We start from the raw sequence: 17,143 nt of genomic DNA, 5'->3' as shown, positions 1-17,143 counted from the left end.
TATTCATACAAAATCAAGTACATTTACTAACAAAATTATGAGAATCGATAGTATACATAAAGATACGTTGTCTTATTATCAAAAAAATTCGCAGGACATAATAGTGTTATTATATTTCAGTAAACGAATACTGAAACATATAACAAATATAATATCAGGTCTAAAATATAAAAGCCCTATTGTAAAAGGATGTTAGTCGTCGATTCGTAGAATACAGACTTTTGAGACAGGTCTTTTAAGAACAGAATGTCCCATTTGAATAAACACTGCACGGATGGTGCCGTCCTGCCTAGGATGGCACTTTGTGATTCTGCGAAGACGCCATTTTAGTGGTGGTAAATCATCATCTCGTACTACCACCATGGTTCCCGGTAGAACTCCGGTAGAACTCCGGTACTCCATTTACCAGCACTGCCAAAAAAGTTGCAGCGTTTGCTGCAGCTGTTGGTATCCGCTTAAGCGATTTCGAAGATTTGGTTGTCGCAAGGCAGTGAACGAGTTCCCAGTTGAAAAATACCGAGGAGTTAAAGGTCTGAGGTCATTGGGATCGTCGGACAGTGGGTTCCAAGAACGTGCATTCAGACACAATTTAACTTGCGTGAGGACCGTATAAACTTCTTCATAAGTGAGACGTGTGTCTCCTACTGCATGATACAGGTGTTTTTTGGCAGATTTTACCGCGCTCTCCCAAATACCTCCGGAGTGAGGCGCATTTGGATGAATCATATGCAACGATATCTGTTGAGTTACAAGAAAGTCATGTACATCTTGTTGAAAATCATTATTCATTAACAATGCGTGTCTACAAAAGTGGTCCTATTGTCCGAATAAATATTACTACCTAAACTTCGACGAGAAATAAATCGCTGTAAACAATGCATAAATGCATCAGTCGAAATGTCGCGTGCTAATTCGGGTGTACTGCCTTCGTTGTGAAACAGACTAAAACGCAGAGTACGTCTTGATTGTCGCGCGACTCCGCAACTTTTCTATAATATAAAATGGTCCGGCGTAGTCAACTCCAGCCGTATCAAACGCCCTGTTCGGAGTGATCCGTGACCTTGGCATATTCGCCATGAATTATTCTGTTTCAATCATTTTTGCCCTAAAACATTTTACGCATTTTCGTAAAACCTTCTTTACAGCGTTTTTGCCCGACAATGGCCATTATTGAGTTCTAACAGCTGACAACGTAGTTTGACAGCCAGCGTGTAATAATCTCACATGTTCGTAGTGAATTATGAGTAACGTTAATAGATTATTCGGTGCTAAAATAATCAGATGTTTTTGATTAAATGGTACGGGAGCGTTTGCGAGATGTCCGCACACCCTCAGCAAACCCTTCGTATCAAGAAGTGGATTTAGCGATAAGAATCGACTTTTTCTTGAAATTAGCTTAGTCTCTTTAAGGTAATTTATTTCCTTTGCAAAATCCTGAGACTAAGTCACTTTCAAAAGGGCTATGCGCGCAACAAACAATTCGTTTGTATCAAGGTTTTGTTGTTTTCGAGGATCCTTTATCCATTTTAAATTATGAACGAAACTTATTCAGTAGGCTGTGACTGTAATAGCACGGGTTAGAGAAGAAAATTTTTCAAGTAGTGAAAAAATTCAGCTCTGGAATTAGTGAGACTAGCCACACGTTTATATCTTGCGAGAGCCAGGCAGGTCCTTTACACCATAGTGGACAGTGAGATAGATCTGCTGGATTGACTCCTCTAGATATAGTATAAGATCGGCTCAGTTGTCCTGTGAATGCACGTGGTACCAATTTTCGTTAGTTAGATTTTGAATCTCACTGACACGGTTTGCGGTGTACGCTTTCCAACGGCTGGGTGAAGATTAAATCCAATGCAGGGTTATTGTAGAATCGGACCAAAAATATTTTTCGTCGATTTCTAACGTGAGAGTTCAGTTAACCGAATCAGCTAGTTGCGCCAGAAGTAGAGCGGCTTGCAATTCAAGCCGTGGTATTGAAAGATTCTTCAAAGGTGCTACACGTGATTTAGCACATAGCAAATGCACTGAGTGATAACCGAATCGATTTGACTTTTCATTGATAACTCGACGCTCCACGGATATCTCGTTGAGTGCTATGAGGTGAGCGCTGGAATCTACCCACTCACAGTGGAAGTCCTGTGGCAGTGATTCGTCCCAGCCAATTTATAGTTGCCACAACTTTTGAAACAGTATTTTCGCCTTAATTACAACTGGTCCAACTCGTCAACTAGACAGTCACAAAATTTACGAAATATTGTGAGAAGTCTGTTAAAAGTCCAATAACAATATTCTCATTATTAATATATTCCCAATCACACACTAGAGTTCACTTAGTTCTGCTAATCCAAATTGCATCTTAAGTTCAGAGCCACTTTGCTAATTAGAATTGAAGAGTTCAATATTTCGAATTTAGTTACAAATAAACTGTGCGGAATTACTTTAGTTACAAATTCCCGGTTATTGAATTTAAAAATCGCAGATTAAATATCCGACACTCGAAGGACCAATTTTTGCACGAACAAAATAATTTAAACATGCTGCGTTGAAAGTTCAAGGGTTCCGATTTCTGAAATAAAATACTCCAGAAGATACCAGTTTAGGGAACGAGCCTAGATATTAAACAATTTTATTCGAACAGCAAAGTTATCATATTTAAAAACAGGAAACGCAAACATGACAACATTAAAAAGTAAATCACTTATTGTTACAATGCACCATTAATTATTAATTATGTATCATGTTTTAATATCTTATAAAATAAATAAAATTGTCAAAAAAGCATGTAATTCAGTCGAAACTTGCAAAGTGGAACGCCTATTTTAAAATAAATGATATCTCTCTAGTAAATTTCATACTAATGTAATATTTATAATCCTTAATGAATGGTTGATAATTTCCTGATCCGAACTCAGATCAAAATCATTTTTTTTTCAATTTTACATATTTCTGGACTTTAATTAATTGCGTATGAAGAGCGCTTAAAAACACTAAAAATTCAACCATTTTTTGTTTATTAAGGCGTCCTGGTGATTTTGAGGGATGGAATGGCGTTTGAGAGTGTCTTCTAGAGGTAGAGGGTGGGCTAGGTGTGGAGGTTGGGCTGGGTGTGGAGGTTGAGCTGGATGTGGAGGTTGGGCTAGTTGTGGAAGTTGAGCTGGTGGTGGAGCGTGGACTGATGGCTGAGGATATCTTCTAGAGGTAACCGATAGAGGGTGGAATGTTGGTGTAAGGTGGCCTGGATGTAGAGGTTGGACTGCTTGTGGGAGCTGGGCTGGTGGTGCAGGGTTTGCCGGATTTGAAGGCTAGGCTGGTGGTGGAGGGTGGGCAGGTTGTATAGGTTGGGCTGGTTGTGGAGGTTGAGCTAGTTGTGGATGAGAACTAAATATACCCTCAACAGTATTTTGCGGTTCCAATCCGTAAGGAATACCTTCAGTAGAAAGTATTCCTTGATTAATATAGTCACGCATGCATATTATAAACTTTTTATTAGAAGCATCAAGCATTAGAAGAATAACTCCTAGATGTCTTATTCCAAAGGTATGTGTTGACCCTACTGTCGGTTAGTGAATCTGATTACCATATTCGTAAGAATGAACAATGATAGGAAGAGCAGGCTCCACAGATATTTTTTCACTCCTTCTTAGTCAGGCATTTAAACTTTCTGGAAGGATCAATAGAAATGGGTAAATATCAAACTTGAAATATGAACAAATAAATATTTATTTATACTGAAACTTGGATTGAGTAACGGTTTCAGGCATGGCTTGCAGTAGCCTTGAAACTAAATCCAGACCGATCGAAATAATGTCCAGTCGGATGAAATTTGCGAGGTAGTTGCATTGAAAAGTTGAATGTAAGAAAAATTTGAATTTTCGGTATGTAAAGAACTGGTTGTTCCAATATGTGGCTTACAGAACTTGTTTTTGTCAAATAAATTTTAAAGATTAACATGTACGTATTTACAAAAGGCGAATTTGAATTTTTGATTTGTATAAAAAAGTAAATGTTTTTTTGCCTTTTTATAATTTTGTGTGTATAAAATCGAATGTTAATGCGAAATATTCTAGATTTTCAAAAGTAAAATCGGGAAATTAGAAACAAAGATGCGGACACCTAAAAAGAAATGTTGCGTTGGGTGCACCAGATTTTGTCAAACCTGAATTCCTTTAAACAGAAAAGTTTCCTGTTTTGGTCAATATAGGCTTTCAAATGGTAAGAATCTAACTTTTATATTTTATATTTGTATACAGATTGATATTTTATAAACTTAAGAGTCTTATCAGTTATTAAAATTACAGACTGATAAATACAATTACTATGTAAAGAACATTGAAGAAATCTAAATTATTTTAACGTGTTTCATGATAATAAAAAATTCACATTCTTACAATTGTCTCTTAAAGTAACTATTGTATCGTTTTTAAGTTCTGTAAATTGATAAAGAAGGTAGGAGAGCAAGCCCTTCTGATAAGAAAAAATATTTATTTTAAAAATAAGATAAAGTTATTACCTCTTAACTTATTTAAAACAGCGCTACAAACCTGATTCTGATTATAGGACTTCACAGATTATTTGAGTAGAAAATAGTAATAAAAATATTTTAAATTAAAGTGATTTCAAGTAGGAGCTTATACTTTTAAATGAACTTGAAATTATATATATAATATTATATTCACCAATATAAATTAGGAAGATCGCTAAAGTTAAAAACAGAGCAACAGTATGAATCTGCATATTCTGTAAATGAATGAAACTGAGACTCAACAAATTCCATGTATAATATAAAAAATAATATTAGGCAGAATATTTTGTTATGTTTATGCATGTCAGTATCTCAATTGCCGTTTCAAATTATTTAATTGAATGGCATAATGGAGGGTTAAATTTCACTCTTCTGTGATGTTTGCAGTTCATAAATCTATTTTCCACAAGCAGAATAATATATTTCCTCATCAATTATTTAAGCAATAAATAAAATTGATTAAAGTTCTAGGTATACATTAACAACGTGTTAATTGAAATTGAATTAAAACTAAGAAAATGTGTGTCACGAGAGCTAAGCTTACACATGGATGATTTTGAAGATCAAAATCCAAATCTTCCAGACTGAAGCAATTTTGAACATAATACATGCTAAAATTCATTTATTTTCAGCATTGTACCTATATTATCAAACAAGATTACATTTAATTAAAATTAAATAACAACAAAGGTAATTAGTGCCACAATTACTGGGCCATTTAACTTATTTTGAATATTTTCAATTGAAGATTCCTCAATTTTTAATGTTCATAATTTTTTATTTTTCTATTTGGAACTTCACGATAAATTTATACAAATTCATAACCAGGGGAATAGTTGTATGGATTCTTGAAACAAATTAATAAAAAATGCATTATTCAGGCATTTGTTTTAGTTTCTTATTACTCTCGTACATTTAATAAGGCTGTAGCTTCAGTAGCGTGTAGAATTACCTTTTTCTTTCACACTATGAATTTTGGAAAAATCATGACGTAATTCCCAATTAGAAGGACTGACATTGAAAAAACTTATTTTTCCATCCAAAAATTCCCAAATAGTGCATATTTGTAATAAATAAATTTAAAAAAAAAAACGGAAAATAAGTAAACAAATTATAACTGTTGATGAAATTATGGTAAAGTTTCCAATAAAAATGACTTATTGCAAAACACGAGTTTTTTCGTCGACAAGTGCTTCAATAATTCATTTGTTAAAAAAGGTAAAATTTATGAAATAATTATAAATGTTGCTAAAATTATTATAAAGTTTTTAATTAAAATGACTGGCATTAGAAAAATTCCGTTGACAAATACCCGATTAATGAATTTGTTAACTATATTTATTTAAAACAATCACAAAACTTATTAATAAATTGTTAATTGCGCTGTATTTATCATGAGTTTCCATATTAGAATAGTCTTAATAGAAAATTTCTTCATTATAATATTCTTTGCATCGTAATTTCTTGCAATATGAAGGAATATATCCGAAAAGAAGATCTCACGAAGAGAAAGCATAACGTGTATTAAATGTTTTGCTTGAAAGTTGACATTTTTTGTTGAAAATTCAAATATTGGATTGGAAATTCGTGTAGTTTATTTGAAAATTCATGCATCTTGCTGAAAATTTGTCTTTTCTGGTAGAAAATTAGTTTCATTCTGTTTGTTACAGATTTATCATTTATATAGAAATTCATACATTTGGTTAAATATTGAACTATTTTATTAAAAATCCCTGTTTTTATGTTTATTTCAAATTCATTCTTTTAATTTTACATAATAAAATATTTATTTTAAGGCTTTTAAAACCTCTGTAAGTATGATTCATAGGGGAGAATGGTTATAAGTCGACACAGTAAGGATTTTTGTACAAAACAGAGGGAGAACAGGGTTTAATTCTGCTTTAATGTCTTTCTTTAGGTACCTGGATCCTTTATCTACAACTATATATCATTTGAAGCTGTGTAAAGTGATTTTTGCGGTCGCAATGCCGCGTAATGTGAAAAAGTCGATTTTTGCTATTTCTCAATATGGTGGTCCTAAGTCGGCACCCCCGGGTCTTGAGTCGGCACGTCATTTTTCCGCTCAAACGTAAGAACAAGGGCAGGTTATGTAAGTTTTAGAAGAAAATTTACAAATTTAAACCATTCACAATGGAAAACATGTAGCATATTGTCAATAAGAAAACACAGAATATAAAAGGAAACCTATGAGAGAAAAGCAACATGCAGTCAAAACATAACCAAACTAAAAAAAAAAACAAGAGACGAGCAACATGAAATTGAAAATAATAAAATAATATAAACCTTTAAAAAAAATCAACAAGAAAAGGTGCCGACTAAGGGCCACATGTTTGGTGCCCATTCCAACGCACGTAATTAATTGTTTCGATGATTAGACTTTTCAAAATATTTACACAGCTATAGCTGCTTTACAAGAATGGAAGAAAATGGAATTTCGCTTGCACGAAAAATGAATGACCCGCTCACGCTGTCAAGTAAAAACTAAAGTGACATTTTTCAGCCCAAATTACGTCCTTTTCTACCAGCTTGTCATACGAGAAAATCGTTAAGCCAAGACGCGCGCGATATCAGTGCCGACTTAGGACAACTTTCCCCTATAAATAGTCATAGATGTTAAAATCATATAATCAAAATATATGATTAAAAAATATGTTTAAAGAAACATGTAATGATAAAACCTATTTATTTTTGGCTCTACACAGTATCAAAGTGAATTCAAATGCATTAAAATTGGATAATTAAATAATTTCGTGACCGAGTGACAAAATAATGCACGATTCATGATAAATAATATTTTCTTAACGAACTCATCTGGCGAGTAATTTTCAGTGAGAAAATGTGTGTTACTCAGTAACACCGACAATATTAACGGTATAATAAATTATGCAATTATATAATTCGCTTCTTTTACAGAAAATATTTTTTAGATTTAATTCTCACTTTGAGAAGTACTAAGGATAATGTTTATTTGTCAGTAAATTTGAATTTGAAAATTCAAATATTTTGTTTAGAAAATTTTAAATACATGTCAATGGTTTGCCTAGAAAAGTTTATTTTTATTTGATACAAAAAGTTGTTAAAACAAGTTAGTATCATACTTGATATTTTCCACTATATATAACTTTTCCGTCTGGAATACTATGATGAATATTATGAAATATGTTCCTGAATTTTACATAAAAATAAATTTAAAAAAATAAATAAAAGAAGGATTGTCTCGTAGAAGGAGGCCCTCAATTTTACATCAATTTTACAAGAGATAAAAGTAATGTCAGTGAAAAGACGGAAGGTCAATGTGAATAACAAACAAACATACCTGGTATAAGTTAAAAATCGTAGTAAAAAATCGGAGTAAAAAAGTCACTGAGACACAATAAAACCTGACGTAGAAGATTTGATATTTAAAACAAAAAAAAGAAAGTAAATAACAAAGGGACAAAAGCCCGACATCCAGTTTGATGCGAAGACATCTGATTGAACAAACTGAAAGCGAGTTACGGAAATTCAAACAGGAACAACAAAATGTTATATAAGAGTCGATAACATAGAATCAAACTTTATCAACAACGAAAATTAAAATCTAGTAAGAGGTTTGCTAACGTCAGGAAATATATTATTTTCATAACGGAGATGAACAGTATTTGGTACTTTGTTGATAAAATAGTTTTTAATTACTTTTCTATGAGCTCTATTGTTCTCCATTAATAAAATCTCAAAATTATCCAAATCAAAATTATGGCCAGTGTCAACGTAATGTTTAACAAGTGCAGTATGAGCAACTGAATCAGGATGGGAGATAGAATATCTCGCCTAAATAAGAAAAGGGACCGACAGTGCAATTGTATTTATAAATGACTGCGGAATCTTTCTTTTTTGGAAGTCGGTCTTTAAGATTGTTAAAAATTTTGGAAAAGCTATTAGTTGGTTTATAAATGGTCTTGGTTGTTGGTTTTTTCAAAACTTGTTACATTTTTCTAATAAACCTTTTATGTAAGGGCAAACTGTGAAATCAACATAAGATATTTTCTTATTTCTATTTGATTTAGAAGCAAATTCTGTGTTATATAATCGGAAAGTTTCTTTCTCTAAACAGTTCTTGATTAAATAGATTAGAAAACCATTATTTTTTAAATTACTTCTGATTAAATTCATGTTTTTCATTCTAAATTTTGGATCAGAAATTTTAAGAATTCTGTAAAAAAGTCCTGTGACCAAACCAATTTAATGGCAAAAGGATGAACAGAGTTGAAATTTAAGTAACGACCAGACCAAGTTTTCTTTTGATACCAATCAATTCTTATAAAACCATCACATCTAATAACAAGCGTGTATAAGAAATTAATTTTTGAATTTTCTTCAATTTCTGTAGTGAATTTAATTTTGGAATTGTAAGAATTAAGTTTTTCAAGGAGTATATGGACATTATCTTTAGGAATAGCTGTGATTATATCGTCTACGTAACGAAAAAAAAGGTACTGAGAGAGGAAGATTTGGGAGACAGTCCAATTCGAGTTTTTCCATAATTAATTTGTCAGATACAGGTTAAGGGGGGTGGGGGGGCACAGCTAAGCCATTTTTCTGTTTGTTTCAAATGGTTTCCTTTTTCTTTGGACATGGATACTATTTTCACACATGAAAAGCAGAATAAAAAGGATTTTCAAAAATGTATTTTCAGTGACAACTCTAGTAATGAAATTTTTTAATGTGCGGAATTCCTGGAAATTAAACTAAGAAATCCGAAGATAAATATTTTCCTGAAAGAGAAAACAAAAAAAATCTCTTTTCAAACAAAAATAAAAAATATGAAAGAAAAATTAATGAAAAAAATTGGAAACTTGAATTTATTTTCAGGAATTCTGCACATTCACTTGATTATTGGACTTGAAGTAGGATTTTTAATTTAATTTTAATCTCATTTGAATATCTTTAATTCAGAAATTTGTTTAATATTACGTAATATGAACTGTTTATAGCAAGATTTGTGACGAAACAAAATTGACACAAAAAATCATAAAAATGTGATGTGTAGAAAAAAAATGGAGATTGGTTTCACATTGTCGTTCTACATCGACTTTGACATAGTTTATATAATAAAATATATATTTTCGTGTGTTTCTTCAAGTGAATGGTATTTTTTGTTACTAAAATTACATTGATTGTAATTGTAGTTTCGGCCGCATTTCAAAGTCATTCATTTCAAATATTGTCATATAATAAATTAATTATGTAATTTAATATTGATTTTTATTATTGTTAAGCAAAAAAAAATAAATGAAGAGTGAAGCAGAAGCTTAAAAAAAATTGAGTCAAATAGAAAAAGGAACATTAGCAATATAGATTGCATAACTTTTACTTTTCTTTGTTATTTCGAAATACGTCATTGTACGAATAATAAATAAGATGAGGTATTTTCTTTAAATTGTTTAATTCGCGAACTGCTGTATTCTAAATGTTCAGGATCTAATTTTAGTGTTGAAAAAACAACCGACCTTAACCCTCCTTGATCATATATTCATAAAATATTATAAATTCAATTACGCTTATAAACATACTAATTTTAATTTTTTGTTAAAACTGCGCGCATGCTCAGAAATATTGACCAAGCTTTTTTTATTCTTTTAGAAAATGACACATTATGTGGAAATGCCCATATATATATTATGGCATAGAATAGAAAACTAAAAATCTTATTTTGTCGGTCCAACGTGATGCCATCCTTCAACAGCAACAAAATCTTTCATAGTATGTTTAAGTATTCCGAACTTTATTCACTTAATTTTTTTTACTTGATATTAATTAGTTTATGAGAAAATTATTTGTATTTTGTTGGTCTTCATACGCTGATCAATACAATGCATATTAAGGTTGGCTTTTCGAGAAATATTATGTATTTAACTGCAAATTCAATTTGAAATGTGAGTTACTAACTGTATTTAAAAACTTATTCTAATTAATGATGTTTGAAGCTGTAGCATAAATTTCTATAAGATTTTAGAATGTCCACTTTTCAGTTTTAGGCAAAGCTGTAATTTTAATTTCGACAATCCTGTAAAACCTTGGTTTGTCACGTTTTGTTTAGAATTATATTTACTTAGTCCTAGGATAGAAGAAAACGTTGTAAAATTATCCGAGGTTATTTCCACCATAACTAAACTTTGAAAGGAGCCTTACCATAACGCAGTACAACTTAAATACGGTCAATCTAGTTCTTCGAAAATCAAGGTTCTTGGTGGCGCCTGCCGTCTCACTTAGGGCCGGGTGATCCACATCTGGATAAAACCTGTATATAAATTTATCTGACAGATAGGATAGTTTCATGCTGATCCACCGTTGGATAGCACGCTCTGACAGATAAAGCGGGAGCTACCAGCCAGTTTACTAGCGGCCGGCCAAGGTAGCCAATAACGGATTTGTCTAGAAGATAAGCACGAAATACAGAAAATTTGAGGTTATATTGACTGCTGTCAAAATGGAATTCGGTTTCGATTAACAAAACAGAGTGTTCAATACTTACTGCGACAAACGGAACATCGAATACGACATCGAACAGAGCGTTATGTACATATTATTTTAAACTAAAATAATGAACAATAATTCGAAGAATATCTAGCGTATTTATACGTGTTAAGTAACCTTGTTTTGTTTTAGAAATAATGCAGTTTCGCCCATGTGTCAATTGCTTACGGCTTTAAGATTTTATGCAACTGAAGACATGTTAATATCTGTTGGTGATTTCGGAGGCATACACAGAACCACTGTATCAAAAATTATTCGGAATGTAACAGATGCAATAGCATGCCTTCGACCAGCATGGATAAAGTTCCTACTACTGAAGAAGGTATGGCAGAAATAAAGGAAGGTTTCTATAGGATGGCGAGATTTCCGCGGGTTCTTGGATGTGTGGATTGCACCCACGTACGAATACTATCTCCTGGTATGTTTAATTTAATTATATGGTGCAATTCTTACGAAAAATTTGTTCGAATAGCACAAGATTTTTTTTCGTAGGTGGCCCAGAAGCTGAACTATTTCCGAATCGGAAACATTACTTTAGCCTTAACATTCAACGATTGCAGGACCTAAATTGCAGGTGCAGAATATTGTTGCGCGGTACCCTGGCTCTGCCAGCGATAGCAATATTTTGTCTCCCTCCACAATTAATGCCCGTTTTAAGGCTGGTGAATTTGGGGATTCCTTACTTTTGGGAGATTCTGGATATACTGTCACAAATTTCATGATGACACCACTCCCAGCTACACACAATTTAGCGGAAGAATTATACAACGAATCCCAAATTAGAACAAGAAACAGTGTTGAGCGGTTATTTGAAGTGATAAAAAAGCGTTTTCCTGTATTATCTATTGGAATGCGAGTAGCTATCCCGAAAGTGCAAAATGTTATTGTGGCATCATGTGTACTGCTCAATATCGCAATCTACCATAAAGAAGACGAGCCCCCTGTAGATCCTGATGTCAGGATTCCAAATTTAGAGCAGCCTGAAGTTCTTGACCAGCCTTTCAGAATGGAAAATGCTCGTCAGCAGTTAAATGAAAATTATTTCGTTCCGTAAGTACAAATGTGTTATCTCTTACCTGTATTGTTAATTTTGTTGTACGCATAGTAATTAAATTCCTTTAAGGCAGGCTAGAGGAGGAGCCGGGAGATAGTATACAACTAGTCTACTTTGATATCAGTGTGACCGCAAAACATGAAAATTATGAAAAAAGCTACAGATTGGATCACGAGAAAAATTAATGCATTACAAATTTATTATTAGTATTTCAATGGCTGAATAACTAGAAAATAAGTTTGCTTTAAATTTCCATTCTTTTTATAGCCAGTTAGGAAAATAATTTAAATTTAAACCGAGAGACTTCTCGATTTGTCTCTCGCGTTTTTTTTTCATTTTTCAGTGGTAACACTTAAGTGAAGCACATTTTTATTTATAAGATAATATAGATTAAAGTAACATGTTTTTTGTAATTGAATTAAAATCACACTTCTTTCGAAAACAGTGAATATGACGAACTTAAAATTTCTGCACCCTGAACTATAAAAACATATTATTTTTCTTGCATGTGAAATCAATTTTTCCATGGGGTTTGACACGTTCCAGAATCGCGAAAAAAAATAAATCACTAGATCACCAAAAAATGGTTTTTTGAACAAGCAGAATAATTATATGTGTCAATGTGTTTATTCATTTCAAGCTGAGGAAATTAATTCGAAGTTGGCCATATTCAAAATTTTCGAAAATGTTTCTTTTCTCATTCAAAAAAGAAATCAGGTGTTCTTCAGTTATACACATGAATATAGAAAGTGTTCTGTATGTTCTGAATCAATAATGCCACCTATTCTATGTATGATTGTTAAATATTTATATTGTAAATGTTTGTGAGAAATACGAATAAATGAGGAATAATTAGCAAATGACGGATTTTTATTAAAAGTAGATTTCTATTGAAATTCCCTTTAAAATTTGCAACGAAATACAAATACTGCCTTACATAATAAATATCGGAAAACTATAATAGAATATAAATCTAACGATCTATCAAGATTTGATATCTACAAGTAAGCATAAATTACTGACTATCTACAACCTAAAATACTGACAAGTTGAGTCTTTTTGGTTCCGAATGATATGTTTTTGTATAGAAATATGAGCTAATATCTAACGTAACTTATTGCAGGTAATATTGCAAATAAGAACACTCCATCACAGGCACTTTAGATATACGTAAATAGTAATCAACTCCTCCTGACATATGTTTATCAATGGGCAATTCCATGTACAATCATTTGAAGTATTTTGGCCATTGTTATTAATTTCGATAAAAATTCTGATATCTGTTAACGTAGGCCTTGACAGAAAAACCCTAAAGTAATTTTTGGAAAATGACCACAAAATTGGGAGACATTTAAAATTAAAAAATTAAGGCCTTTATCTTTGAACTTCCAAGTTTTTTTAATTTTTCCAAAATTATTTCAGGGTTTTTTAACACTGAAGGGATATTAAAATTTTCATCAAAATTATTGACAAAAGTTGAAATTCTTCAAATAATTTCAAATGCAATTGCTCTAATACTTTAGCAGCTTTAAAGAGTAGTCCTATTGAAAATCTTTGAACACGTATATAAAATCGATGTAAAAAATGTGAAAGTTGAAAAATCCTAAAATCTAATAAGCTTTTATTAAAAAAAAACATAAATTATTAAATATAACTCATCCCTAAACAGTCTTGCAAATCAGAATTGTGGGGTAGACAGTCTCAATAGATAAATTTTTTTTCCTTAAAATGAAGTTAATAAAATTTGGCATAAATATTTTTTTGCATCAGGTAAGAAAAGCAAATTCGGCTTCCGATTAATTATTCTTTCTAATCATCGGCTGAAAACAGAAAAGGTCCATTATAAATTATTTAATTCTGTATCAATAGTAAACAAGAATGATTGCAATACTTACAGTAATCTATAACAACCGCTTTGTTTTTCTTCATTTTCAAATTCATTTGGAGATTCTTTAACTGCAACTCCTTTGCTTCTAATTCAGTCTTCTTAATTTTTAATTCAACTTCAAGAATTTATTTTCTAATTATCTCCTGTTCCTGCTTAGATTGCATATCTTGCTGAATCAAGAGTAGCTGAAATCTAATAACGTAATCTTTTTTCAGCCACAGTTTTCATGCTCTCTGGCAACTACTTATTCCTATCAGTCTTTGTATTTTTCTCGTTTTGCGATACATGTAAAAAGGGATTTCTTGGATTTCGGAAATCTTTTGTCGTGTGATTTGCCCAATCTGCACGTTTTCTAAGAGAAGAGTTCGCGTTCAATAAACTTTAAACTTCATGTTCACTTTCCTTCGATTTCTTGGCACTTGTCGGCAAACTAATGGAACAATGCGGTTCATTTTCGTCGGTCGAACGGCGTTTATTCGACAATTTCTTGGGAAGTAATTTCTCGGTCGGTGTCTTCCGCGGTGTTAGTAACTCTTCATATTCGAGTAAATATTCTAGTGGAAACGCCATTGCCTCATCCCCGGAATTCTCGCATAGGTTTTCTTTCTCCTCGATATCCTAAGATTCTTGTATTGCGTCCTCTAAATACATAGCTGTGACAAATCCATCGTCATCATTCATCGAGTCTAATCCTGCGATTGTTGTTGGCATCATGGCAAGTAGTTTCTCATCCGCGGACGTCAACTCTGGAGCATTATCTGCTCCTCCACCAGTTTTGATGCTTTCTTTCCGAATTTGTGCGATTTTATGTTTGACGTTTTTTTTTATTCCCTCGTATTTAATTTTCAAACTTTTTTTTGACCGAACCGTGATGCTGTGAGCAGCGTTAAAATCGAGAGTAAATTGGTTCCACGCATCGTCCTTATCCTTCCAAGTGGTTGCGTCGGTCTCTTTGCACTCCACAATATGCTTGTACCTGCTCACAATATCCAGTAGTCCGACTGCTTCCTTATTTGTGAAATTTTGAGCCCTCTCTCTCCTGATGTTTTTCTCTGCACTTCCGTGCAAAAGTTTCCGGGACTTCTTCGCTTAATAAGCATAATTTGAACGCAATATGTTAATTTTATAATAAGTTATGTACAGAAAAATTCAGATTTTCATGTTCCTAAAAAATAACAATAAATCCGGAAATAACTGAATTTTTAAAATGTTTTTTATAAACCCACGAATTAAAAAAATATATTTCATGTGAAATAACCGTACAGAATAATTAAAACTATTTCTTGAAAAAAAGATTCTACTCCATCTTCACTCCATTGGGAATCAAGAAATAATTTTAATTTAAAAATATTATTTTCCATCTAGTCTTATTAAGACGTTAAGCATTTTCTGTTATTGAAGATTCTTAACTTGATCGATATTGTGTAGATTTTCTGTCTTCATGGTTTGGAGGGTTGATCTACTGTCGGTAAGGTACAATCTCTGATGATATAGCAGATAAATTAAAAAATTTTAAAATAATTATTCGTACATAATATCTCTTGTTTCATAGTTATTAAATTTCAGAATTTTTGTTATGACGTTACTGAATAAAAAATAAAATAGCAAATAAAAATAAGACTGTAAGAAAAATTTACGAGGTTCGACTGACAGGTTATTTTTACATTCCCCTAGAGTGAAATAAAAAACTTCAATTTTGTAAGAAAATTTCGTTGGTGTTGTTTTGGAAAGAAATGTTTCATAAACGCATTAATTAAAAAAAAGTAATGTATAATAACTGTATATAATACATCTTGCTTTAGAGTTGTCAATTTTCAGACTTTCTCATAAACTTACAGAACAAATAAAATATCAAATAAAAATAACACCGTGAGAAAAAGTCGCGAAATAAAAAACACCAATTTTGAAAGAAAATTTTGTTGGTGTTTTTACGGAGGAAACTTTTTATAAACCGATAAATTAAAAAAAAATATTTAATTTGAAATAACCGTACATAATATCTCTTGTTTCATAGTTATTAAACTTCAGAATTTTTGTTATGACGTTACTGAATAAAAAATAAAATAGAAAATAAAAATACCGTGAGAAAAAGTTGAGAGGTGCGATTTACAGGTTATGTTTATATTCCTCTGCACTGAAATGAAAAACTCCAATTTTGTAACAAAATTTCTTTGATTTTGTTTTCGAAAAAAATGTTTCATAAACCCATTAATTTAAAAAAAAAGTAATGTAGCATAATCGTAAATAATAACTGTTGTTTCATAGTTGTTAAATTTGAAATTTTTTGTTATGAAATTACAAAACTGCACTGCGAAAACTTGTATATAACCTATAAATCGAGCCTCGTTTCACTTTTTCTTGTACTTTTGCGCTTTAAATTACTTTTCGTCACAGATATTAATGTGCTGAAAAATTCACTTACCTTTATTCTTCACAGAAGGATCAAGTAGTGTACTTCTTCTATTTATTAATAATTAATATTATCACGGATTCACGGCAGCTACAGAGTGTTATAGAATGGTGATGCTATTTCTGCGGAGCGTCAACGTCACAGAAGTGCCAATGACTTGACAACGCAAAAAGTACTAGTATTCCCTATATCTCCCTATATAACTAACGGATAACTATCCAACACATGAAATACAGTGGATCAACCCGAAATCATTATCTGTCAGATAAACTGTCCGATAAATTTATTCTACTGGATAACTATCTGGCACTTTATATAGAGGTGGATCACCCGGACCTTAGGTGAACAAACGGAGTGTGTCTTCACTGGCCTCCAAATTAATTAAAGACATTCAAGGTCTTCTTTTGTGCTACTTTTCAACCCAGTTCTGTTTTCGATTTTCAAAATTTTTTTAAGGTTGTACATTTTGCTAATCCTTCACAGAAAATTGCAATTGTTTAGAGAGCTTTGTATGAATGATATGCCTTTAATAAGGATAAGCTTGAATAAGTATGATTTGAACCCCTATAAAGAAGTTTATTTTTATGTGTTAGCGCTTTTTCCCATGAAAAAGAACCGGGAACTGGGTCACTGAAGATTAGTAAAAAATTATTAAATAAATTAGTTGAAGTAATTCCTAACGCAACAGTGGAAACCATCTAATTGCTTTATAAACATAAATAAACTTATCTA

General features: G+C 32.0%; 2 protein-coding genes across 2 annotated transcripts; one reads left to right on the top strand and one right to left on the bottom strand.

Annotated features, from left to right (window-relative positions):
• Nucleotides 1-402: 402 nt before the first annotated feature.
• On the bottom strand, nucleotides 403-789 carry LOC117182888. The gene has a single exon (XM_033376002.1). It carries the CDS (start codon nucleotides 787-789, stop codon nucleotides 403-405), a length of 387 nt encoding a protein of 128 aa, XP_033231893.1.
• Nucleotides 790-11,338: 10,549 nt separating this feature from the next.
• LOC117182887 (putative nuclease HARBI1) lies at nucleotides 11,339-12,298 on the top strand. The gene is made up of 3 exons (XM_033376001.1): nucleotides 11,339-11,477; nucleotides 11,620-12,109; nucleotides 12,187-12,298. Exons 1-3 carry the CDS (start codon nucleotides 11,339-11,341, stop codon nucleotides 12,296-12,298), a joined length of 741 nt encoding a protein of 246 aa, XP_033231892.1.
• Nucleotides 12,299-17,143: the final 4,845 nt, after the last annotated feature.

The sequence above is a fragment of the Belonocnema kinseyi genome, chromosome 2 (assembly GCF_010883055.1).
Source record: "Belonocnema kinseyi isolate 2016_QV_RU_SX_M_011 chromosome 2, B_treatae_v1, whole genome shotgun sequence".
Taxonomy (NCBI): domain Eukaryota; kingdom Metazoa; phylum Arthropoda; class Insecta; order Hymenoptera; family Cynipidae; genus Belonocnema; species Belonocnema kinseyi.
This window is presented reverse-complemented; position numbering and strand designations above follow the sequence as displayed.

What these genes read in the sequence shown, in the direction of transcription:
- LOC117182888 (XM_033376002.1), bottom strand. Translation starts at nt 789, where the DNA reads ATGAATAATGATTTTCAACAAGATGTACATGACTTTCTTGTAACTCAA.
- LOC117182887 (XM_033376001.1), top strand. Translation starts at nt 11,339, where the DNA reads ATGCCTTCGACCAGCATGGATAAAGTTCCTACTACTGAAGAAGGTATG. An exon ending in CGTACGAATACTATCTCCTG is followed by an intron (nt 11,478 to 11,619) that starts GTATGTTTAATT and finishes CAACGATTGCAG; the next exon opens with GACCTAAATTGCAGGTGCAG. An exon ending in AATGAAAATTATTTCGTTCC is followed by an intron (nt 12,110 to 12,186) that starts GTAAGTACAAAT and finishes CCTTTAAGGCAG; the next exon opens with GCTAGAGGAGGAGCCGGGAG.